This window comes from Trachurus trachurus (assembly GCF_905171665.1).
Source record: "Trachurus trachurus genome assembly, chromosome: 22".
NCBI lineage: Eukaryota > Metazoa > Chordata > Actinopteri > Carangiformes > Carangidae > Trachurus > Trachurus trachurus.
This window is the reverse complement of record NC_139907.1, coordinates 17,959,251-17,985,903: the sequence shown is the minus strand read 5'-3', so window position 1 is coordinate 17,985,903 and position 26,653 is coordinate 17,959,251. Positions and strand designations below refer to the sequence as shown.

The 26,653-nt window shown below is 43.1% G+C and overlaps 1 protein-coding gene across 2 annotated transcripts; it reads right to left on the bottom strand.

Annotated features, from left to right (window-relative positions):
• Positions 1 to 879: 879 nt before the first annotated feature.
• On the bottom strand, positions 880 to 14,974 carry LOC311006168 (regulator of G-protein signaling 6-like). 2 transcript variants are annotated; one of them, XM_083998885.1, is made up of 15 exons: positions 14,879 to 14,974; positions 13,814 to 13,864; positions 13,602 to 13,708; positions 12,111 to 12,162; positions 11,580 to 11,644; positions 9,987 to 10,063; positions 8,901 to 8,982; positions 8,445 to 8,519; positions 7,438 to 7,539; positions 7,110 to 7,282; positions 6,729 to 6,854; positions 5,767 to 5,953; positions 4,983 to 5,072; positions 3,470 to 3,529; positions 880 to 3,186 (listed from the first exon to the last, which is right to left on the bottom strand). In XM_083998885.1, exons 2-15 carry the CDS (start codon positions 13,839 to 13,841, stop codon positions 3,136 to 3,138), a joined length of 1,275 nt encoding a protein of 424 aa, XP_083855011.1. In that variant the 5' UTR covers positions 13,842 to 13,864; positions 14,879 to 14,974; the 3' UTR covers positions 880 to 3,135. The 2 variants fall into 2 exon arrangements, with proteins under 2 accessions (XP_083855011.1, XP_083855012.1); XM_083998886.1 differs by lacking the exons at positions 13,814 to 13,864; positions 14,879 to 14,974 and having other exon boundaries at positions 12,111 to 13,457; positions 13,602 to 13,694.
• Between the last annotated feature and the right edge of the window lie 11,679 nt (positions 14,975 to 26,653).

Sequence of the window (26,653 nt, the reverse complement as noted above, 5' to 3'; positions counted from 1 at the left end):
TCACAGCAGCATTTAAACAGGTGCATGAAACTAGATCTGTAGAGCATATTTACTACTTGAAATAGAGAAACCTTTAAAGGTCAGAATAACAATTATAATGGAACCGCAGCCACCCATTGGCTGTATCGTTTATCCATGCAGAGTCCGAGGGGGGTGGAGCCAATCCCAGCTGACACAAGGTAAGGGCAGCGTACACCCCAGACAGGCCATCAGTCCATCACAGGGCCGGCATAATAATAATAATAAAAAAATAATAATGCAGGGCCACTCTGAAAGGACAATGGCTCAGAAATCGAACCCCTAACCTTCTTGCTGAGGGGCTAACCACTCTACCACTGTGCCACCATGATGGGACCAGTCATATTAACCTTCCACATTGTAGTGGCACTCACAGCAGACAGATCTAGATAGATATAACCAAACTATTTGACCCTAGCATGGGTCAAATCATCCTAAATTCAAGCTCCTACATTTCCTGTATTGCAATGCCAAACCAGCCTTTCGTAAGAACCCAAGGTATTTAACACTGCATGCTGTCAGTTTGTACAGTAGGTAAAGATGTCTGCATTGCCACAAATGACACAATACAGCATTAGCTTAGCTGTAGCTGCTATGAGTTCATGCAGTGCTATACTGTGTTTACTTCTTAGCCAACAATATCATTGTGTCAGTTGTTCCACCACTTTGGTCCAGACAGAATTATTTCAACAACTATTGGATGGAGAACTTTAAAATATGGTGCGGATATGTAATCCTCTGTGGAGCAAGAAACTTAAATTTAAATAATTAAACCAGAAGTGCTAATTAGTGAAAAGTGTCACCTCATACTGTAGAGGTGTGGAGCAGAGCAAAACACCATGAAGGCAGTGGCACAGAGCAGACAGGTCCAGAGTCTTTATTATTTGGTACCCATGGATAGATAGCAGGTGCTTGAGTGTTTTAGAGTGCCAGTAGTTATTTTGCTGATTGAGAAACTAAAAGCACAAAATGCCCTGAATATGTTACATGCATAGTAATGTGCCCATATCATAATAAAGTGTGCTTTTGGATAATGAAATTTAGCCAGTTTACATCTACAATGCACTCTGTACATAGTGTCATTGTGTTTGTGCTGAGAATAAACATTTGGTACATCGACTCAGGTTAAACATCATCTCTCTCTACCTTATAATCAAGAGGTTATTGGTTTATGATTATAATGATAGTTATTAATATGACCTGTACAGTGCATTGCAACAACTCTAATATAAAAGAATAGATGATTCACTCATTCACGCATTAATAGTCCATCACTGTAGCAGTCACCGGCCTCATGGGGGAGCTGTGAGACCGAAATCTCTTTAGTCCGAGCACTTTCTGTCTGCAGAAGAAGGCTGAAGCCACAGTGGAGCAGAGAGGCCTTAATGTTCAGTGTGCGGAGCCCATGACGGGTCAGATATTGTCCCCCAGTTGCATCTCAGGGCTTTGATGTCTGCTCACTGAGGAGAGTTGCTCCACTTCAGGGCTTTTCCCCATCTGTACGCTTGTCTTTGGAGAGTCCAACCATCTAACAGTCCATTATGGTTCAATGACATGCACCATTTTCCCCAAAGTCATTAAAACACATGACACTATTAAACAGAGAGTCATGGCATACATTTTGCCAAACAATAAAATGAGCAGGTTTCATTATTTTTCAGAAAACAAAAGATGAAAAATCCATGCAGTACAAAAAACAATAAAACATAAATGATCCCATGTCGGGCAGCAGGCCTTGTAATTTCTCCACGATCGGAGAACGACTAGTTTTGACATCATGATGTCCTTCAATATGACATGAACACAACACAACAAAGTCTTGTAACACTCTCTTGCTGGTCCTGTGGTTTATCCACCACTAGATGGACCCATGGCACTGGAAACATTGAACACTACACCTATGGTGGGAGAGCCCAGAAAGCATGTGGACGCTATTTCACACGTGACTGTGCACACTAGAACTAAAGTAAACCTCAAATCACCGTGATTCACACCACCATGTGTTGAAGCAGCTCAGACATTTCTTCACGCGGACATTTGGAAATTGATTGATTTGACTGTGCAGCCTCCAAAATGTTTGGAACTCAAAGCCTGGAAGTTGTTAAAGCAGTGGACCAATTTGCCAACTTGAATAAATTATTCTTTGCCATCAGTCTCATTACGGAGCACTGTTGCAGAGACAGAACATTAATCCTGGACAAAGACATTTGGATGAAACATGCAACAGTGCGGTGTGGATGCTACATTAAGCCCTTATGCCAGATTTTTGGAATGTAATGAAGCATGAAACATTATACCTTTGAAAATCAATTTTGTAAGATGTCATTTAATACAAGTTATGGGAAAAACCAACTTTGTTACGTTGAAGTTCTGCCAAAACTACGTTCACTATTTAACCGGCATGTCATGTTCTTTAAGAAACACATATAATAGAAATTCCAAGGTTATAAAAAGAGGTTGGATATATTTCTAATAAGAAAAAAAAAAAAAAAGAGAAGTGGTCTCACGCTTTATTTATTGCTGGCTGCCTTGCGAGCACGGAGACGTATGTAAAATAGATTTGTGTCTGTGTCAATGTGCTTCTTTGACCTTTTTATTTATGCAGGCATGTCTGAGTTAGGACTGACCCCAGCTGCTTTAGGACAATTACAGCAATTGTCATGTGTTTGTGGCATTATCTTTTTTTCTTTTTTAATCAAAGAATATTGTTTCTTTTGATATACAATAAACATGTATATAAAACAAAATGAAAACAATAGAAACTAATCAGCTTAGTCGACAGAGAGCCTAACAACCGGTTGGCCAACTAAGTGATGAAAAGAGGGCAGCCCTAGTCTGGATGTGCTTATACTGTATGCTGCATGCCATGTGGTGTGTCGGCTGAGGTTTCCCTTGTCACCATTGTCTTTTCCTCAGTGGTTCCGTGTGGGTCGTTCACCCCGGCAGGCCCCAGTGCTGCACTAACAGTACGGCAGCAGTCCTCGGAGCAGCGTCCGAGAGCCCCCGCAGCAGCAGCTCCGTCCAGTCCAGTTCCACTGTCTGTGCCCCTGTCCCGGCCCCTGTGTGGCGGTCACCCCTCCAACAGGGTCTGTCTGTGCTCCTCCAGCACAGGCTGTGTCAGGATGACTGCATCAGGCCTGTCAGGCGCTTTCCCGTCAAAGACTTGCCCTAGAAGGTCAATCAAAACGAAGACACATTACCAGACTGAGATGCTGTACTTAGTACATGATATTTCATTAAAATCACACAGCAACAAGGTGATTGTGTTGAAAAATGCTAAGCTGCAACCATTCATGTGACTAGCGTGTTATCTTATTCCCACATACACATCCTATTACAGGACTATAGAAGCCACAATAGAGTGTAATATGGTTATATCTGCAAAAGCCACTGATAGTGAGCCAGCCAGTGTGGTTTGTGATATGAACAGCCCCAGCTCCAAATGACTTACCACACTGCGGGTGAACTTCTCCAAGGAGGTGCGGCGGCCCTGTTCAGTGTCTGCTGGCTGCTGCTTTGGGAGGGGGGGAAGCAGGGTGAGTGTTTGGGTCAGGAACGGGTGTTGACGAGGTGGGGGGGGGGAGGTCGGGAGTGATGTCGTTAGTGGTGGTGGGGGGGGGGGAGGGGGGGGAGAAAGGCATTGCAAAAATGAGGGCCGAGGACAATGCAGGGGTTGCATTTTTTTTGGGGTTGTTTGTTTGTTTCGGAAATGGGGTGGTGTCGGTGACAGGCCAGCAGAAGGAGCAGTGTCCAAACGGGACAGGGCAGAAAGGCTTGCATGAACAGAGGCAGCTGTGATTTGCTGAAAAGCTCCATATTACACAGTAACAGCTAAATGAGTGTTTGCTTAGCTGTGCAAGTCTAAGAAATGACATTGATAAGCTACACGAGGTAAACAACATAACAGAAAACCAACAGAAAACCAACAGAATCACCACCTGCTACAACACTGTTACATAATCGACTGCATCCGTCAAGCACTTAAACACTGCACTGGGCTGTGTCTATTTATTGTGTGTTTATTACTGTTTGTTTGCAGAATGACTTTTGTTCTTCTCTGTCTGAGCAGTTTGACGTATGATGTGATGTTATTGTTATTGACACTTCCCTTCAGATCATTTACATTTTTCTTGCACCTGCAGTTTAGAGATGACTTTTTTTGCTCTGTTACTGCTGAGGCATCATGATGCTTTCAGAGCTCACATATACGGAAACTGCTGATTGCCAGGATCTTGCAAAGAACTTCAAAATGACATAAAAGTGTGATCTGATTACTGAAAATTGCAAGTTGTTTGAATTATTCTGTTTTTATTCTGTACAGTTTACTATGAAAACATCACCAATTAGTGGTGGAACAAGTATTTATATTAGGTCTTTTACTGAAGTCAATGTAGCAGCACCACAGTGTAGATGCTGTTATAATTAAACATGCATTCAATGGTTCATAAGTATCAAAAGTAAAAGTACTCATTATACAGAATGGCCCATTTCAGAATAATGTATAATATATTATTCAGTTATTATTGTTAATGCATGATGTTGCAGTTGGTAAAACTGAGGCTAATTTAAATGGCATTACAGTGCACAGTGACAGGTAGTTTAATCTATAATCTGAATGTGCAAAGTAAAATGTTTCCCCACAAACATATAGTCAAGGTATTAAAAAGAAAAAAAATTGAAAAACTCAAGTAACCTCAACATAGTACTACTGTAAAGTACCTGAGTAAATGTACTGCACATTCCACCCTCTTTTATATACAGTCTATGATTCCACCCCCCTCACTAGCAGCTCATAATATTGATTCTGTATCAAACTGTTGACTGCGCACAAACACACATAGTAAATGCGAACCTGGAGTGTCTTTTAAATCTTAAAGAGGAATCAAATATCAGAGACATAATAGAAGTGGCGAAGCTCTACAAAGAAAGAGGAGGTGACATCGGGGTTAGTGAGTGCAGCTCACCTTCTTTCTGGCTAACAGGAGGTCTTGGTAGATGTTGGATCGCAAAAAGCGTGCATAGCTGTCACTTTTCATTAGCTTGAATATGTGCTCCTGCAAAGAGAAGGAGAAAGTGATGAGTGAGTGTGTGTGTGTGTTGGCCCGAGTGATGCATGAAGAAATAGAGGTGTAATGAAATAAAGGGAGGTCTGATTATGATAATGCATTGTATGCATGTGTGATTGGTGAGGGTGCAACCCGAGCGTGTTGACATGTGCGGCCGAGTCCTGCGAGACAGAGCTGAGTAATGTCCTGCCAGCGGGAGGCGTTTCACGTCACACACCACCAACCCACTTTGAAACCAGAGGAATCCATGGTGAACGGACCCAGCAACCTATTCATGGCATTACTCGCCTCATTAGGCCCTGGCACAAACACACTCCGTCATTCTTCTTCTCCCCTCTTTCTCCCTCTCTTTCCATTCCTCCACGCACTCTCATTCATTCACTTGTGTAACGTGAGTGGGCATGGAAGGGTTCAGTGATTCTGTGGGTGGATGAGAAAAAAAATAAATGGCTGTAGTCTGTGTCTGTGTGTGTGTGTGTGCTGTCACATTGTTTAAATTAAGTATGGCCCCACTGTGTTACTGACACTCGAGGTTTATTGGTTACATCTATGTGCACAGGTGCAGGCGTGTCAACACTATGTGTCAGGCCTTGCTCAGCCTTGTGTGAGTGTTGTGTTCATGCACACGTGAACATGCATATCCGCGTGAATCCATCCGTGAGGGAGAAACAACACAGTCCACCTGAGCGTCCTCATAGCTGTAGCGTCCGGGGTCTTTGAGGTTCTGGCTGGTGCGCTCGTAGCTGTGAGAGTCCAGGTTGATGGAGCTCGGCGCTCCCTCAGCCAGAAACTCCTGCCAGATCTCCTGCGCCCTGGAGGACACGTCCTGGAGCGGCCGTCGCTTCAGATCCTGCACTGCTAACCAGAACCTACAACAGTGTCAAATCTAGTCAGTAACAACCTCCCAAATATATATAAATAATATATAGAAGCTGCCTTTTTTGTTTTATTATCACGATTACATTAAATTATGATGCAATTACATATAGCAATAATCTAGAAACATGCCTATACATGCAAATATGTATTAATGTAATTAATTGTTGTCGATTGTATATTATTACTTGACTGTTATTGCTAGTGCAAACATGTATGTAGCATTTTCACCTTGTAGAGGGTTAAAGCTGAGCGAGATTTGTGGTAATGGACAACTATGTTTATTTAGATGATAACTTGTGTGCTTTCAGTTGATCATATGTTTTGCAATAATCTTAAACTAGTACCTCTGGGTGTCAATTACCAATGGAGGAAAAGTACATTATATCCCTGTGAAATGTATTAAGAATGTGGTAAGAAACCAGAAAATGATTATATGCGAGTAAAGTACAAGTTCTTCAAAAATTATACCTGTATAGCTTGTTTCCACCACGGTGCTTGTATTAGTATTAAGTGTTGTATTATGGAATTGTAGTAAAAGTTTGTATTGTTTTTGCTTCTAATTGTAATTTCATTTCTATCCATTACTGAAGCGAGTGTGCCATCACTAAAGCCACTTTATAGCCACTTTTGATGTGTGCAACTGGTGAGTTTCCCTCATGATATAATGTCCCACATAGTGCACTCCACCATTGCGTTTAGAGGGGAAAACAGTCCTTTGAAAATGTGTGTGAAATGAGATGATCAATGGAGAACTGGACGTCTAACCGTAGGTTCTCTGAGCTGAACTCTGACTCCAGGAACTTAAGGAACTGGTCTCGTCCTGCCGGGTCCTTCAGAGCCTCCTCCAGAGAAAAGCCCCATTTCTTCACCCGCTGCTGGCTGGGGTCACGACTGTTCACCATGCAACAGATTAGATAAGAAGTCATTTTCCCTCCTGATCTACAGAGAGCAGAGGCTCAAAAGTCAGAGCACAATCAGCCTTTAATCTCATTTGAGATGAAACACAAACAGACAGATCCCTCCTAATTCAGGACAACAAGTTCATCAGCACCGAGACCGCTGCACCGCTCCACCTGACCTCAGCGTTGGTTTGAGGCGTTACCAGCCCCCAGTGAACCCTCTGTCCACATCCCAACATGTCCTCACCTTGCCTCCAAGTCCCAGAAGGATGTGTCGTCACTGATCCAGGGGTTGGAGGGCTCTGTGGCTGACACAAAGGGGTCGTATTCCATGAACTGCTCTGTGTAGCTCATCAGACTGTCGGCCACTTTGGAAACCTTCATGCAGTGTCTGTCCAGCTGGATGTTCAAGAATGTAATCTGATGGAGAGAGCGAGAGAGAAAGAGAGAGACTAATGAGAAGGCTAAATAAGGCAGCAGCTCATCAGTCTGCACCCCCGAATGCCATCATGATGGATGGGTGTGTCGGGCTGCTGGTAATGACCTACGGAGAGGACTGTCACACAGTGAGTTACCTCTTTCTGAACGTCCTCTTTGGTGGCCTTCCTGGTCGGCTGGGAGCTGATGTGGACGGGACTGGGCTGGCTCTGACCGTCATCTGGTACTCCATACACTGACTGGGAAGAGCCGGGGGAGAGACATGCTTCGTTTTCATATTGTTGTTGTTTTGACCAATCTGGGACCAGACAGACCTCTGTGTAGTAGTTTGATAAATGACAGGTAACAGGTGCCAAGTCTGTAGTAGTGTCAGTGTGTGTGTCAGAGCGGTGGAGGGTCTAACAACCTGAAGGGCAACTTCAATCTCATATATGACTCAGTATCTCTTCATGTGACACACAGAGAAACAGGTATTTATATGGCTTGTTTCTTTGAATTTTTTTTTTATGTAAAATGTATATTTTCATGTAACAGCAATAACAATATACATATATACGTGTATATTGTTGGGTAACACTTTACAATAAGGGTCCCTTAATTAACGTTAGTTAGTACATTATTAAGCATTAATATATAAACTAATGTGTTCATTAATGCTGAGTAATGCATACATAATGATAACTAATTACATTGTTCAACTTATAAATGTATTATCTAACTTTGAGTAGTAAACATTAATTAACTGCTTACTAATAGGCTACATTAATTAATGTGTTTCCTAATCCTAAGTAATACATAATAATGATTGTTAATACATATATATGTTAATTAATGCTTAATAATGTACTAACTAACGTTAATTAAGGGACCCTTATTGTAAAGTGTTACTTATTGTTGTTTTGGAACTTGTGACAAATACATTTAATACAAATATATATGGTAGGCTAAATTAATATGATTAGTAATCTGAGTTAAATGAATATGATCAGTCAATACAGTTCTTCAGGTGGGTGGGTCAATGCTGTGTGGTTCGGATGTATGACCTCAATGTTTCTAAAATCCTGTGTGGGACACTAGGTTTGACAAACACCAGTGCTGAAATAATAATATTAAGCTTGAAAAGCCACACTCTGCCTCTGCTCACCTTTTTTACCCTGTGTGGATTCCTCTCTCTTCGGCACTTGCGGATGTCCATCTCTGTGGTGTTGACACAGCCTGGCTGTGGGAGGCAGCAGGAGATAGGAGTGTGTTTCTGGGTCAGATAACAGTTTTTTTTCCCCCAGCATGTATTGTCTGCGCCCGTCCTCCTCACACAAAACAATGCAGTTTTCCTATTCAGTGGTGCCATGCTCCACAAAAGGCGTATGCAAAGTGACTGGCACCAAATCTGATCTTGCTACCAGCAACAAAACAGTGTGTAGAGCTGAATCGGCTGTTTTCAGGCTTTAAGTGCTAAAATTGCCAACGTACATAACAACCCTTCTTTTATATCCTTCTTGTTTTATTCATTTCCTTTTTCTTTCTTTTTTTTCTTTTTTTACAGTCGCAGCATTTGACCTCCTTCTCCGTCTCCTTCTTCATGATTTTGATCCTAACTCACCACTGGCCGATGGACGTCCCAGAACGCCCTCTCCTGACTGTCCAGGATCTTCCTCTCTGCCTTGTCCTTCTTCCTGTCAATCCTGCCAACAGAGGAAACAGACCCACTCATACACGGAGCCCAGGCCTCTGAAACATCCGATCAAACAGCATAAACTCAATAAGTCATGCCTCAGAGTTAAAGCACACACTCTGCATCTGCCACACACACACACACACACACACACACACACACACACACACACACACACACACACACACACACACACACACACACACACACACACACACACACACACACACACACACACACACACAAACAGGCTCTGAAACCACTGACGTGCCAGAATGGAGAGCAAAAGGCTGAGGAGCATGGGTCCTAACCTGTCTGCTCACTGTCTGCTCTGACATTTACCGATCGGTCCTTGCTTAGAGTTGTTTACTCCACAGATGTACGAAGGTCTATTGCTTTCCATATGACCCCACTTGTATAAAACAGCCGTTATTTGTCAGTGACATCTCTGTGAGCATTTTCTATAGAGAAAGGGAGGAGAGGTCTTTCCTCACTGGATGACAGCAGGGATTAGTGTTGTGCACACACCAGCCACCAGATGGGAGTGTTACAAGAGAAAAGTTAGGAGGAATGTGTGTGTGTGTGTGTGTGTGTGTGTGTGTGTGTGTGTGTGTGTGTGTGTGTGTGTGTGTGTGTGTGTGTGTGTGTGTGTGTGTGTGTGTGTGTGTGTGTGTTTAAATCCATAGGGGAGCATTTGCTGTATTTAATGCATATACCCCTCCAGTCAAAACAGAGCAGAACATCAGGGCATTGTTAATGAGAAGAGCACTGGCTCAGCGCCCAACTGACACATTGCACAGCGAAACATTTTCTCTTCCTTGGGGAAATAACACTTAAGCATATGTCACACATGCGATTAAAGGTCGGTGTTTGTACAAAGGAAGATAAAAACCTAATGTCACCGACATATCTGTGTCTGTCCGCACGGCCTCCTACTGTAAGTTTGTCATGTTAGTGTGACGCTGACGTCAGAAGGTGGCGTGTTTGTGTTTCACATGTACACACATGACTCACTTGACTTGAGCCTCGGCTTGCATGAAGATGAACTCCCACTTCCTGGCGAAAGCCCTCTGCAGCCGGGCGAGGTTCTCCTGGAGGAACCAATCAGTGGCAGCGTTAGGGCTGAAGGTTGTTTGAATCCAAGGCCTTTAGACGATTATTACTGAGATGCTGCACCATTACTTTGGATTTACTGTTGCTGAGATAAGACGACCTCTGACTAACACATCCCTGGACAGATCACTGAACTGCTGATACTACACAGCTTCCAGGAACACACTACTATTGAATTCATCAATGCAACAGCTGTAATTAATAATAACTCTTATGGGAATAGTTCTGCATTTTTGATTATACACTGATCCAGAGCAAAGTGAGTAAATTGTTAACACTCTCACATATGCACCGAGTATGTAATGTATAAATAAGTTACAGCCGGCAGCTAGTTTGCTTAGCTCAGTACAAGGACTGGAAAGAGGTTGAAACAGCTGGTCTGGCTCTGTCCTAAGGCACCTAAAACCAGCAAAAAGGCTCACTAATGAACATGTTGTATGTTCTTTATTTATAATCCACACTAATACAAATACATGTGATGGTTTTATTATGGCTATACTTGGCTATTCTTAGCCAGGTATAGTAGTTCATGGAGTCATGATGGATTAAACAATCAAGATCCAAGCTGTTCTCCTACCAAGCAGTGTTTGCTAATAGGTGGACTTGGTTGGTTAGATTAAATGGGCTCATAAAGGTATAAAATATTTTTTTACATGACTAAAATTCTCTAAGTTTCACTGTCAATAATATCATAAGGAAAAGTATAAACTTTAAGAAAAAGTTTCTGTTCATTCCAGGGCTGTGTTCTTCATGTTTGTCTGTGATCTAAGACCAACATGGGGATGATCTCCAACAAAGGTTGCAACTCATAAAACAAACTCATGAGTGCAATTCAGTGTTGCATGCAAAATTTTGCTTTGTAGAAAAAGCTCTTTAAGCCTCCTCACTGTACACATGTCAAAGCTGCATGTCCTTAATAACAAACATAAACAAGCATCTGTCAAAGATACAGTACATGACCTCATTACAAAGAGAGAGAGAAAAAAAGCCAGAATACCAACTAGCAGGCATGTAACAGTGAGAGCAATGAGGCCTGGAGGTATAAAGTGACCTGAATAGAAGAGGAAGGAAGTCTACTGGACAATAGTTGCAGAGTAATTAAAAAAATTAAAGTGCAATGGATTGCTATTGTATATCGGTAAGGAATCAGCAGTACAGTAATGCCTCCTCTGACACTGTATTGATGTGCTGATGCAATGTTATAGATATAGGCTCATAGATACTTTTGTTTACATTTTGGAGCCAGTAAATGACTGCATCATATTCCGTTGAATGCGGTTCCTGGAGATTTCGTATACAAGTCTGTAATATGATAGAGGCTTTTTGCTCAGACGGCCCCAGAGGAGAACGTACAGTATCAGCTGTTTTGTTCTTTGGCAAAGTGGAGGAAAACAGGAAATTCAGGGTGTCATCATATCATGGTCCACACTGAACAACAGAATTGAACTGAGAGCTTTCTAGCAATAAGCAAGCGCAAAATGACAGTGTACTTACAGCCTCGTAGTCAGCAAGCTCAAGCCTGGCTTTATTCTGCATGGTGCGCTTGCACAGGTAAATGGCTGGAGGGGAAAGAAAGAAAGAGAGAGAGAGACACAGACATGAAGAGGGCAATAGAGTTAGAGCGCTGGGTCGTTTTCCAAAGGATGGTACTCTCTTTTTTTTCACTGAGGTCTCAGCTGTGTGAACCATCACTAATGAATGTTACACCGGAGCGTTTGTGTTCTGAAATAACCGGCCTGGAGTAAATGCCATGCAGAGTGCCCGAGATGTGGTCATGTCAGTGAGCGTCCCTATTTGTTTTGTTAAACTAATCTCATCCCATAGGGTCCTCTCCAGTGGGTGTCCCTCAGGGGGCCAGATACATTACAGGGAATGGCCCTGTGGATCGATACTCATTGAGTGTCAAGAACAGATCTACAGTGTGAGCTGCGTTTGCGCTCTAGAGGAAGATCAAGAGCTGAAGGCATTAGCGAGATCTCACAGGTTCGGAAAGAGGCGAAAATTGATAGACAGCACGTGACTCACCATAGTCTGTGTTCTCAGGCTCCCAACAGTTTGAAGGCCAGAAGTATGGAGACTGATGAAAGCAAAGGGGGACATAAACAAAACGAAACGGTTTGGGTCAGATATCCATGTAATCAATGATACCCTTTAAAATTTCCATAAGAGTCTACATAAACATTGTCCAATATGAACATTGGAATCTCACCTCTCCTATCACCCAATCTCCCTCTGCACTCGTCTTCCACACAAAGTCAAAAGACGACTCTTTGTTTGATAATGATCCTTGACATCCATGTGCTCCACATAACAATCTGGGGAGCAATGGTAGCTATATTCTCCCCATCCATATTTAATTGTCTATTGCAACTGATATTACACATTCAAAGTTCATTCCCGAGTCCATTAATAATGGATCACTCACATCTATCATGCATTCTTAATAACAGGGCCGAATTAGAACTTGGTGGTACTCAACCACATATTTCACTTCCACTATTATTCACGATGATAATTAGTCGAAAAGGCAAAAGGCTGATGCTGATGAATGTGCTTGTTTGAGTGTAATGAACAGAAAGGTTAATGTGCCCTCATTCAGGACTGAAATTGTAATTTCAGCTCAGAGAGGATCAAATTGATCTATGTGACTTCACATGTGCACACACACATCTAGAGAGGAAATACGTGACAAACAACAGAAGACACATTCATTAAATCTGGGTCATCTACCAGTATAGTATCTATTTTTAGGACGAGGAAGGAAAAATACCCCCCTGTCACTATTCTTCACAGCACGGCTCTGGAGACTGGCCAATACATTTGAAATGCATCACGGACTCTTTTGAGAGGTTCTGATGACGTGCGCCTGTTGCATCACGACAACATCAGAGGAAATATTTTTAGCCGCCGCTGAATGAGCAAGTGTGACACACGCTGCCCTCCCTGCGCAGGCACAATAATGGCTTTTAATCTCGAGCAATAGAGGTGAAGATAAATGCATTCAGAGGTAGATTGAGGGGGAGGAGCAGTGTGTGGCTGGCGACGGAGAAAAGTGCAGAGCCAGCGTGCAGCCAGCTCAGTGCTTTCCCATAGGGTGGGAGGAGGAGGGGGGGGGGGGGGGGGGGGTGACTCTGCCTACTGTAGCTGGCTGGTCAGATTAGGAATCTAATGGCCAAGTCACAGTAATGAGTCATCGTGGAGCCCGTGGTCATCAGTGGGACCTGTCAAAGTTCATGCCAGATCAGACGCAGCCAAGGAAAAAAAAAAAAAACACCCCTCCGACTCGCTGCGCGGCTTGTCCATAGGGCCTTCTTGCTGCGTCCCACCTCCAGCCCGCATATGCAGCGTCCAGCAGGGATAGAAAGTATCGACCTTGGTGGGGTGAGTAATAGGCTTAGTACGGATTGCTCTCATTAGCACCACGCAACAAACATATCCCTCTGATAACCACCATCATCTCATATTCAAAGGCCTTCTGACACATATCGCTCACAGGACTCTCGGTGGTTTCTGTACCTGAAAGCGATAAAGTGTTCCATCGTCTTTAAGTGTCAGTACGTGGTCAGAGATGGGGAAGATGTAGCCGTGTGCCGCGACCAGACTCCCCAGGTGGATGGCCTCGGCTTTTAACAAGAGAAAGAGCACACAGAGGAAGAAGAGGAGTTGGCTTTGAAATAGAGCTCCATTGTGCTTAAACGTAATGGCAGAGTTTGCGGCGGCAGACATACCTGGATCCTCAGCGGAGAGGTTTTTCATCAGCCACTGAACAATGTCAGCCCCTGGTAGTCAGAGAAGGACATTGGTTAGAAGGAGTGTCACAGTTTCACATCTGCAATAGATTCGACAAATGTTCCAATCTGTAACACAAAGTGAGCCTTGAGGACGTGTTTGTGATTTGTCTCTTTTCAAAGCTGTGGGGCACAGCCGTCAAAGCTGAGGAGGTGTCTAAATATAACATAATGTTAACAGGTTTTCAGCCCCCCCCCCTCCTCTCCTCTCTCTCTCTCGCTCTATCTATCTCTCTTTTTCTCTGCTCCTGGACAGCACAACATCTGGCTCGGCCTTTGAGCTAGGCAGAGAAGAAAGAGAGAGAGAGAGAGAGAGCGAGGCAGCCGGGCCTGGAGGAGCCATGTGAAGGAGTGACTCAGAAAGAGCCTCTGGGAGAGCGGGAGCAACCCCCTCGTCCAACACTGGTGACTCATTTCATACATAAGCACACACACACACACACACACACACACACACACACACACACACACACACACACACACACACACACGGAAGAGTACAGTGTGTATACACATAGAAGATTGTAGACAGAAATGAAAAGGAGAAAAGTAGCTTTTCTGCGGTTGGACAAGGGCAGCCTTGCACCACAGGCAGTTTCCTCAGTGGCTGGGGTCTTATCGGCAAAGACATCATCTGCCTCCAACTGTAGTAGCAGCAATTTAAATGAGCCCAAAAGGTCATATTTGCTTTACTGATTCTGACGCATCCAATCTCACCAAGCCCACTTGCTGGGTTAAGACAACAAAGCAAGCACACACACACACACACACACACACACACACACACACACACACACACACACACACACACACACACACACACACACACACACACACACACACACACACACACACACACACACACACACACACACACACACACACACCAGCCGATCAAGTAAGAGGAGAAGGAGAAGAGGAAGTATGAAAAACAGGGAACTGTCATACAGACACATACAGTAAATACAAACGCATGCACACATCTGCTGTATACACACTACTAACCTGATACCACACTGGGGATCTTGGAGAGGAAGCTTTTGACGGTGCGGATGGCTACACCTCCGGCTTTCTCATCTTGTATTCGTGTTACGATGTCTTCAATCTGTGGGGAAGGAGGCCTGAGATGTCATCATATTTCCCAACAAAACAACAACTCTCTCTTTAATAACAAGAAAATGGGAAACATCCTCTGTAATTGTCTTATTTTCAGTTATTACAGGGGTAATTAAAAAGTAGATTTATGATTAAATACTTGGCGGCAGCAGAAGTAAATTCTTACGTATCTATCACCAAAGTTATTGTCATGATGACTGTATAAATTGAATTATCCAGCTGACTCAGATTAAAATTCAAAACTCAATTTTGAATCATATTCATGGTCTCCTGGGAAATACAAGTTAAGTAAACACTCTCCTTTTAGCTACTTAGCAGCTAAATGTTCACCAGCCGGTTCCTGATGACATAGCCCAGTATCTGTCAGTGCTAATACGATGGTAAACTAACATTGCTAATATTGGTAAGCCCACACTAGTAAGGTAAACAAAACACCGAACAAAAACAAGTTTAAATGCTCCACCACAGAACTGAGAGTCGGGTTAAAAACGTAACTTCCATAAAAACATTTATTCATGCAACTTAAATTCACAGTTAAGTTTTAAGTGTTATGACCTACATTTTTCATTCATACATTTATGACTTTGATTTATTTGTGAAACCCAAATAGAATATTCACTTCATTGCTTTTAATCTGCATTTCCTTGGATACATCAATAGGGAGCACCAACACCAGACATTTTATGAGACAGCTTTAAGGCTTTGGAAATAAATGTAAGAGCCAGGGGACGGAGGATTAGTGATGCTGCGAAAGTGACCTAAGGAAAGACCAATTCACATCTACACTTGTCAAGATCAAGGGTGAACCCAGACAGCTGAATTTGAACATATTTGGGGTTTGATAGAGATTTAAAGTGACACTCTGTTCAATGTTTTACTCAGTTCAGGCCTTAAAAACACAATGGCCTTGGCTCAAAGCACCAAAAGATCTTAATTGTTTACTGAAACAACATTCACAGTATTGTTGTAGTTCCAAAGCCTCATGTTGGGGTGTTATAGCAGTAAAAAAAGGGTCTTCCATAAGGGGCTTTGGACAATTGTAAAAGGCTGTTACAGCTATTCCCCAGAGGCAGAGATAAACATCACACCTCAGACGCAGCCAGAGCCCCAAACACATCACACATCACACCACCTAAAATTAGGCACGGCACAGCTCGCCACTCGGCCACTACACAGGGGAGAACACATACAGTAAACAAGTGAACATCCAGTCACTCAAGGACATGGACCCACGTGTAAACACTTGCATACAGAAATCCATATACCGTATGCTATTTAGACTTGTAAACACTTGAACATAAAAACGTACTCAGCTCAGCTCAGGTCAAATATTGATGTGAACAGGCGGCGCTCTGTTGCCTGGTGGAGTCTCACTAGGAATCAATCTGCATAAAAAAAAAAAGAAAAAAAGATCCCGATTTTGCAAACCTAGCTGTATTATCAGCAGCCAACCAGTACAGTAGCTGCTAAGGTCCTTGTACTGGCTATTAAATTCTTTATGGCTGCCTAAAGCATCTGTCTAGTAAGTGAGCACACTCAGATGTTGGCACACAACACGCACATGCACGGAGACACGTATCCTGCTACAGTAATGACAAAGCTGATTAGGTGAATTTTGAGGGTTCAACTCATGAGCTTGACAACACTCTGAATTCAAAGAAGCCTCCTCTGTTTCCTCTCATCCAAAGTTGACTATAACATGATGCCTCCTTATCCCACCACGTTTACAGTTGACTTCCCGTCACGATCGCAGGCACACGGCATCACGCTGTGCTCTATTACGTGCCATTCCTCTTTTTCCTCCACTGTTCATTTATCATTTAGCACGGCATATGAGTGAACTCACTTCCACTCTGGCAGGACTGGAAAACACTTCACAAAGTGTTCATGTGTAAGCTTATGACATTGTAAATGTTTATGAGTTGTGTTTTTTTTTGTGATTTATCTTAATCTGACAGACATCTGACAGCATGTGCATCAATTTACATTCAGCAGCAGAAAACATAAATCTTTTTTTCGTACTCATCAAATGTGTAAATGCATTTCTTTGATATAAAAACTTCCTAACAACCACACCCTGTCTGTAGTACTCAGCCCGAAGCCTAGAAGAAGAGGATGTAAACCTTTCAACTCAGATTACAAATATGTTCTTTAATCTCTTGAAATGGCTGTAATAATTGTCAATGTTTTATGTCAGTGACTATTTTCAGATAGGGATTAATACACATTGGGTGCAGTGAGTATCTACGGTGAATGTGCAACTGACTCAAAAGATAAACTAGAGCATCTATGTTCATGGATCACTCATTGAAATGGTGTGTTTTTAATAGAGACAGACAACAATGGAGCTCGGAGGCTCTGAGGAGGAATAAGCTGCACAGGCAACACTTGTTAGAGAGATTAATTTATTGGTTGTTTTGGCCTTTTCACAAGATTTGTTGGCAATAAGAAGACACAGAAAATCTCCTGACACATCCTTTGACTAATTTCTATGCACACTTTATGTATTGTATGTCTATTGTTTTATTGTGCTGGTGGTAATGCTGGGGATTTAACCAACATGTTGATAGTCATGATTTTAAAAGGCCCATCTGCCAAGTGTATGTGGTCTCCCTACCTTACACAGAAAGTATTTGCATTAGGCAAACATTATTCCTACGCTGTTCTTTCAAATGTGTGTTTTACCTGGAAGAAAAAAAAAGAAAAAAAAAAAGATGTGGGATTATTATGTTTCTTTTCATCTTTTTATGTTAACACATAATATTCAGCCTCAGCTAATTACACCTTTATCCTTTGATTCTGCATTAATGTGTTGCTTTCAAGTGATCCCACAAAGTCCCACCAACAAAACTACAGCATGATTTGGAGAGGGAGCGCAAAGAGAGAGTGCAGCGGGCTACGGCACATTAACTCAGCCACCATTACAATCAAATGTAATCATTCTCCGTGGCAAAAGCATTAACTGCATGATTCATACAAGCGCCCCCCCTAAATCTACAGCAAAATGCCCAGATGTATATGGATTTAATAACACACATAATGCAGAGCGGAGAGTCAAGAGAGAGCAGTGTGTGGCAAGACAATAACCAATCTCTCACCATAAGCTTGGGGAGAGCGTCTTGGCATGAATTATTGAACATCCACTATGGAGAATTACTGCCTCGACTCTGTTGATAAATCTCTGGCAGGACTGCAGCGGGGACAGAGAGAGAGAGAGCTGCATCTGCCCTCTGCGTTTGTGATCAGAGCCTTGGTATTTCAGGCCTGCTTTTCGCCTACATGTGAGTATAAACAGTTTTACACGAGCGCAATCAGGTCCACAACAGATTAGCTCTGAAACACCACAATCTTCCCTTTGAGGACAAACCTTCCAAGCAAAAAACAACAGGGGAAAAGCTTTGAAATCAGCTGCTTTTCGATCCAACTCTGAAGGACTCCCCAAATCCCCTGGGACACAACAACATGGAAAGGATTAAGTCCTTTTGTTCTCATGTAATAATGGACCTTGGACTATAGCAGCATAAAAAGAAGGACTCATTATCTCCCTATAGGATGACAGGAGACAAGAAGTACTTGGAACAGCTATAGAAAGTGCACATGGTATCTCTTGGATGTACAAGCTAATGGTGTTTGCAGCTTGCTCTGAGGGGTTTTTGAGAGCTGAACATTGCTGCTAGCCTGCGATAACAGCACTTTGCCCCGAGCCACCGAGCTCTATAAATGATTATCAGAAGAACACTTGTGTATCTTGCCACCGTATGTTTGCATTTGTGACACACGTGTGTTCAGAATCGTACCAGTACTCGACTGTGTATTTGCCTGTGTGCGGTGTGTCCATCTTATCTTTTATAGCTCCGAGGGCAGCGCTAGCTCTCTGCACAGCACATGTGGGAGGCTAAAGGTTTATGGAGATTGTGAAGCTGCAGCTACAGGTGATGGAGATGTGGGCTATAGCAAGGAACTAAGCATTTACTCTGCATTGATTAACATTAAAGGAAAAGTCTGTGCACTGAAATGTCTGAAACAAGATGTCACTACTTCTTGTAAAATGGTTCTATAATTGGGGCTTAATGAAGTGAAATAAAACTATGTAAATGGGAGCGTCAGTGACAAAAATAACCATAAAATAAATGCGAGCCAGTGCTGTTAAGAATGGAAACAATCACTTCTCCTACTAATTGAAACCCTGTGCCCCCTATTTTTTTTTCCTCCAAAAATGGCCACAGATGAAGCTATTAAAAACTGGCCCAATCTTCAGAAATGAGACCACTGCTGCAAGAAGATGGATCGGGCAGTAGCAGCGCCATTAATGATTCAGCAGTCATCAGCGGGCTCAGACTCACTTGTCATTGTTGAAAGACATTTGGGTCTGTGAGGAAAAACGACCAGTGTCCAGGTGACGGGTGAAAAGATACATTTCTGGCGTGGAGGGTAATTATGATGAGTCGCTGCAAGGTGAAGATGAAATAGTGATGAGGCTTTGAAGAGTTCTCAAGTTTGCCAAGTCATCCTCTAACTCTTAAAAAAGCCCTGATGCCTGTGCCAGGTTGTATATACTTGACTTGTTTGTGATTAAAAATGAATAATAAGAGAGGAATTTGATGTCATATATTTACATTTTTCTCTCGTATTAAAATAATCAATTCCTCATGAGAAATCTCTTCCCTGCTGCAAACCTCTGAGAAAATGAATACATTTTTAACAGTGACCTTCTACAATAAAAGGAAACACAGTAAATGGTTATGCATATGACCTTAATAGAAAAATGCTGCATATACTCAGTTGGATGATACAAAGACATTTCAGTCGTACTACAGAGGTTTATCGCTCCTTCACAGCATTGTCCAAATTCACATCCACATCTGTCTCTACACTCACTGAAGCTGTGTCCTCTGAATTAAAAATAATCTGTATATAATATTGTATATATAACATATTGCCTTCAATTTAATTTAAAATAATATCCATATAGGGCCAAAACAAGGAAATAGCTTTTCCTGTGGGGAAGTGTGTGTTTCTTTCAGTAGCACCTCAGAGGTGTCAGCCAGATGGTGAGTACAACTGGACTCAGCACTCTGCAATTCAAGCTTTAAATCCTGAACTTGATGTGTTTGCATTAATACAGCCTATTTTTAGTTTGGAGTATTAACAGAATAGTTGTTATTTCTATTGCCTCGCAGTATTACTATACGCCACTCTCTTTACTTTGCCTTCTCATTTGGCCGTAAGTCAGTTGCTGTGTCAATTAACTCAGGCCTAGATGCACTGTTTTGCTTTGCCTTGCTCGTACAAACTGCTTTTATACACTTGAAATTAATTCATCGCCTCAAAGCGCTCCTAAATTGCACACTCTCTTTTCACATGTTGTTTGGATTGCTGACTGCTGCAGGGTGTTGGAGCGATGTCTGGCCTTAAACTTTAACTCTCTACTGTACCTTCACAGTGTGCGACTGGGGCTGTGGTTGCACCGGGCCTCCACTGGAGCACACAACAGCAGAACTGCCCAATGCATTTGTGAGGGTGCTGTTGTCATAAGCGTTATATTCTACAGTAAGGCCACTGGGATAGTAACCCAGTCTGCAGCATTTATTTTGGACGTATATACTTATATTCATTATATATACTTCCCGAGCTCATTCCTATTTTCTAAAAGAGACAAGCTACAATTTTCCCAACTGCAAAATTGTGTTCATGATTTATTGTTAACAAGCCACCTCATGTCATAAATAACATAGAAAAATGTGAAATAATTGCACATACTCTATATTCAATAGTTGGAGTCCTGTCCTGGCTGATGACGCACTGGGAAGTAAATTTTCCAAAGTACATAACGTGTCACACCACACTTTTTTTTTCTTTCTTTTTTGTGGGTGCCATTTTGACCTCTGTGCCATACTGGGTGCATAATTAAGTGAGTTCCAGCTGGTGTGTGGTGCCCCGGGGAACGAGGTGAGAATAAATCCTGCTGGAGAGACAACTGACACCCACACCACCCACACATACCCCAAAGTTGCTTAGCATGCCAAGTCATGATGAGGAAGCTCTGAGAGCTTCTCTGCTGGGTCTCACACACCAGGAAGAGATAGACACACAGACAGACAGACAGACAGACAGAGAGACAGAGAGGCAGCAACACAAGTAGCTACACAACAGACGAAGCAATGCTTGAAAACTTATAAGTGCAACGTTTGAAAACTTATGACACTTTGGAGAATGAACCACATTTGCACGTACTACGTATATCACACAGCGTGCACAGTCGTGGATGCAGCATGTGCTTACAGTAGGAACACAAAAGCACAAAACAGTTGCTCCAAACCTCTCGGCGATTCACCTGCCATGTCTGATATTGCATTTCAGTGAAGAATCGACTTCGTCCTAATGCTTCTGAAAGAGACACATTCAGTGATCCATCTCTTCTCCAAATTGCCATCTCCACAGGAATGCCCTGTAGGGGAAGCCTTTTTCTTTCCCGCAATAAACAACTGTTTTCCTATCAGGCCGTGCAGCCTTTTACACTCCAGCGAAGCCATTTTGTCTTCTGCCAATACCTTTCATAATCTGTTTTTCCTGTGATCATTAGCGGCAAGTGCATTGCAAATGCAATAAAGTTAATTGTTTGAATGTGGAGAGGAGGAATCCTATTCAGTCATCATTTCGAGAAAATCCTGGTGAAGGTTAAATGAACGCTAGAGCACATCTTTGTGTTGTGCTGCCTAATGGGCTCTTCAGGGCTTCTCAAGGATGAGGCAACACATTAGGACTATTAGGGAGCCATCTTAGTTTCCTTTCAGTAAACAAGTAAAACCTATTGTAGATATACACTATATTCATCTAATTTTACCAACCAGCTGCTGCAATTACTGTAAATCCAAGTGTCCAGTTACATTCCTTCCTCATGTCAGGTGTTACCCTGTGGATCCATGTGTAATTTAGGCACATACCAGGCATTAACAGCTACTTTAGCCTAAGTGGTCACAACACAATAGAGACCCTGCCCTGACAAAGAGGCCCAGAGGTACACCACTGTACGGAGAGTCCAATTAGCCACTGCTTGATTGCCCGCCCAGCTGGATGCTCCTCAGGGGGGGGAACATGCAGAAGCGTCAGGCTGTGATGCCGCACGTCACTTTCAACCAATCAGGACCATATGTTGGGACAGAGAGTGTTGATGAGGGTGTTTGTCTCTTGTTTGAGCCAGTTGAGGATCCCTCACTGCCGGTAAGGTAGCTGCTGACGCAGATATGTTATGGAGATTTCGGCAACGGGATGATGGTCACTGTGGGACTGAGTGTGTGTGTGAGTCAGCTTACATTCTCCATCTCTATGGCAACACAGTGGCAAGAGGAGAGAAGCAATTAAAAGTTTGTCAAATTCAGCTCCGGCACGGGCAGCACGCCAGCTTGACTAAATTACAATTACAGATCGAGCTCTTTGGTACGACAGGGATAATCTTGTTGTCAGTGCTTTCTGACTCTTTTTCTTAAGAAAAAAAAGAGGATTTAACAAGTTTCCTTTATGTTCTTCAATGTCAGTCAAAAGGAGATGCTTAAAAATCAAAGCATGGCTACAATTCTTGTGGGCAAAATGCAAATGAAACACCGCTAAGCTAAGACAGGCTCCACTCAGGAGAGTATAAACCTACCCACAAACCACACTGACTCATCAGGTCACCTTTCTGTTGATGAGACTCAAGGAGGACAGAAAAAGATCTCCTCTCTTGTAAATGTCTGTTGTTAGATACTCCACGGGTTGCTAAGGGCTTGAGTGCAGGGAAAACAGGAGTCGGCTGCTCCTCTGAATAGATAGCCCACTCTAAAACAAAGTGCCCTGCGCAGATACAGGGGGGGGGGCACTTTTCAAAAGAGACACTGTCTGAAATGAAGGACATCAGCGGCGGCCACACGTTCGACGTTTCGACGTGGCTGCTTTCATCGGCTGGTGCTGGAGTGTGAGTTTATAACCGTGCTGTTGTTATTGCATTTCAGAAATGAACCGCAGCAACAGCAACAGCAACACGCTGCAAAAGGTCACTTTTATTCCAGTGGGAGAGAGTCACATTACCTGCAGTTCACTCCTCTGCACGATTCACCTTAAAGAGCTCTCGCTGACACCAATTTACATGCAGGGAGGCTGCCTTCACTGCAAACACTTCCAACATCACCTGCATGCTGAGTGCCTGTGGGACTCCGTACAGCCTCGTACTCTAATGAGGTTCAGTATCTTTACATCAACCGGTCTGTAATTTGGGAAGAAAAGCAAAGGAAGGGTAGCTACATGTGGAGTTGGTTACCAAAAAAAAACAAAAGAGGGAATGGTGGGATGCGACAGACTGCACCAGACGGAAAGCATCTGCTGCTATCTGCCTGATCATCAGTTTCAAAGTTCTTACCCAGAGAGGGTTTTATCATCATTTATCAGCTTTTTATTTCCTCGCCCAGCCACTGCTGTCCTTCAGTCGCTCGGTAATGAGAGGAATCATAGTCTCGCCTCTAAGTCACAGCATGCCCACTGTTATACAAGACCCGGGTAAGATGCTAAACTGTGAAAGTGAAAATCAACAATGGTGTGACATGTCAGGTGAGAGGCAGTGGATAACACTGTCTATTTTGAGGGTGCTCACAGTTTAAAGCCCCTCTGGGAGCCTCAGACTGGGCACAATCCTCCCCGCCGCTGCCAATTTAGGAGCTCAGTGGCCTGTGGAAGCTACTCTTACTCACTATCGCTGTCAGTGTGTGAGAGGTGACATTGAATTCATGTTCAGTTTGAATCTTTTCAACTTTCTTGATCAATATATCTTCATCTTGGCCTCCTATCTGGGGCACTGCACCAGTAATAATATCTAGAGGAGATTGGTTTGAGGTGGCAAAACCTCAGGACCATCTGTCTATCTTTGATGTTGGCATCATCCCCTGACACGCCACTCCTGCCCATCCTATTCCTTGAGGCCTGGTGGTAATTGGGTTAGAGAAAGAGAGCGAGAGAGGAGAGAGGAGGCGTCATCAAGCCCAGGTTTGCCTCGGTCCTCTCGATGGGCCCACAAGCCTGTTCTTGATGTCTGAGACACAGGAGACAGGAAACTCTCTCATCACAGAGTTTACTCATCTCTAAAGAGGAGGAGAGGAGAGGAGAGGAAAGGAGAGGAGAGGAGAGGAGAGAGGGTGCCTCGATGAAGGATTTGCGCTTCACAAGTCAACAACTTAACTCCTTCCTTTCAATATTTACACCAGTCAGAGCTCGTCATTTCCTCTGGCTGTCTAATCAATGTCTTCCCCGACTGAACCTTTGATGCGTGATATTTGATAGGCCTGACGCAACCACAAAAGGCATGGAGCCAGCATCTGAGGCAGTTATTTGAGATGACAAGACGTGTTCTCTAGTAACAATAAAATGCAAGTGGTGGGCAGATCCAACCTCTCCCATCAACGCGCATTTCCGTCCATTACAATACAGACAGATGGTTCTTTTAGCCTGTCATTACTAAACTGTTGAATGGGTAAGACGTGTGTGTGTCTGTGTATGTGCAGCATATATGCAGGCACTTGCAGCCAAATGATGCATCATTTTTTAATCAGCTTATAGCTAACTATATAATTTATCTGATTTAAAGGAATGCTTTTTTTTCTTTCTGCTTTATATCATGATGCCATAACACCATCTGCTCCTAATTCCTTCTCTCTCCTGGGACATGTTGTGTTTCAATCCACTGCACATTTCATACCTCAGCTTAAAAAAATTATACTGGTTCTCAGCTCTGTTTCTCCTGTGCTCCTGCACTCACATGCAATCAGTGAGTAAAGAGAGGCCCTTGACCTTTTGAGGTGCATGGATTTCCTGTCTTGGCTACTGGTATAAGAGAGAGTTTTTTTTATAGCTCCACTGTGTATCATTAAGCCTCACAGCCCTCATCCGCCCCCTTTTCCACCGACGTGGTCCTACTGTCACCCACACACTGCTGTTACCGCCGACCTGACGTTCTTATTACCTGCAGAGTGTGAGAATGCTGACAGGCTTTTAGGGGCAAGGAGTGTTACTGTGACAACACAGGGACTAAGTGAAAAGGCCTGTTATGAAAGAGAGAAGAGGCGGAGTGGAGTACAGAGGAGTATGGGTGAGAGAGTGGGTGGGGTGGGGGTGGGGGTGGGGGGGCTGGCTGCCTCTGGACCCTCTCTGCGTAACTCACGCCAAGCCAAACCTATACTGTCAGTGAGCGCCGACAGTTCTGTGTGCAGCGCGGCGCAGCATTAAGATATTTTCTTCTCAGAGCATCATTTCCAGTCTGGTGAGGTGCTATGAAAACAACTCTGTTCTTGCCCGGGTGACAGATTTCCAATACTGGCAATAAAGTCTTGTTACTTCCAACTCGCAGGTAACAGGTAATGAAATTGGCGCGGCTGGGCTGACACGTGGAGGGAGAATCTCATCTCGCGCTGCCACGGGGCAGCAGGCAGCGCCACACACCTGTAATGTGTTTTGCTGAAAAATCTCGGTCCCCTGAGGGACAACTCCACTTCCTGTCAGAGGAGATGCCACACTGTCATCCTCTCCCTCACGCACCACTCCTCCTATTATCATGCTGTAATCGTCTCTTAATGAAACTGAATGAGGCCTGAAGTGGCCCGAGGAAGCTCCTCACAATTGCATCACAGGGAGGGGAAAAAGTGTTTAATAACAGGATGTGTGTCAGCGATGATGTGTTACCTGAAAGGCTGACTGACTGACTGACTGAATGAATGAATGATAGAATCAATAGATAGTAAAGTGTTAACACTACAATAGGACTGTTTTATGGCATCAAATTCTTACTCACTGTTGATTGATTATCTATAATGTCAACAGACCACCTTTAGTGCTAGCTAATACATTTACTCATAAATCTTTTATTCTTTCTCCTCAGGGGAGCCAAAAAATGAACCATCTATTATGTCTGCAAAGCTAGAATTTGCAACCTAACATCACACCCCCTTGAATTATTGAATAGGCTTCCTAGAAAGGGACTAGCCATGCTTTGTGATCTAATATCCTCTCAACATATTTCAAAATGAAGTGGAGTGTCCTTTTCTGTTTTCATCCCGGGCTGTATACTATCTGTGCATGACAGCTGGCTGTAATTTAGCGAGGTTTTGCGAAGGCGATTTGCTCTGCCACACCTGCTTTAGGACTTTGCACATCAGAATTGTCTAGTTATTTCCTGCACAACATCAGCCGTTGAAAGCACTTTTTCTGAACAGGGATTAGGATATTCCTATCACAACCTATGAATAAAATATCACACAGAAAGAATAACTAAAAGAATTTCACTAGACAAGAAACAGACAGGGAAAAACAAGCGATTCTGATAACCCAAATATTTCTTACCGCGCCAATGCAGTGCAAAGTTTGCAGATTGTCATCTCCTCCTTTTTCGAGTGGCAGGATACTGATGACCTTGTATTATCGGGATAAAACTCTGCCCAGCCTGAGACACTGAGGGCAAAAAAAGCCACGATCTGTAAGATGTAAAGATTGAACATCTGCTAATGCACCTTCTTCCCTATCCAAGTGCATTCATAATTAATGGATCTTGATGTGCACATAAGTTCATGCTAAGGATTAAAACTTTCTTAAAATAGCGGCAGCTTTGTTAACCAAGTGTCTTCTATATACGCATTAAAAAAGCTTTTA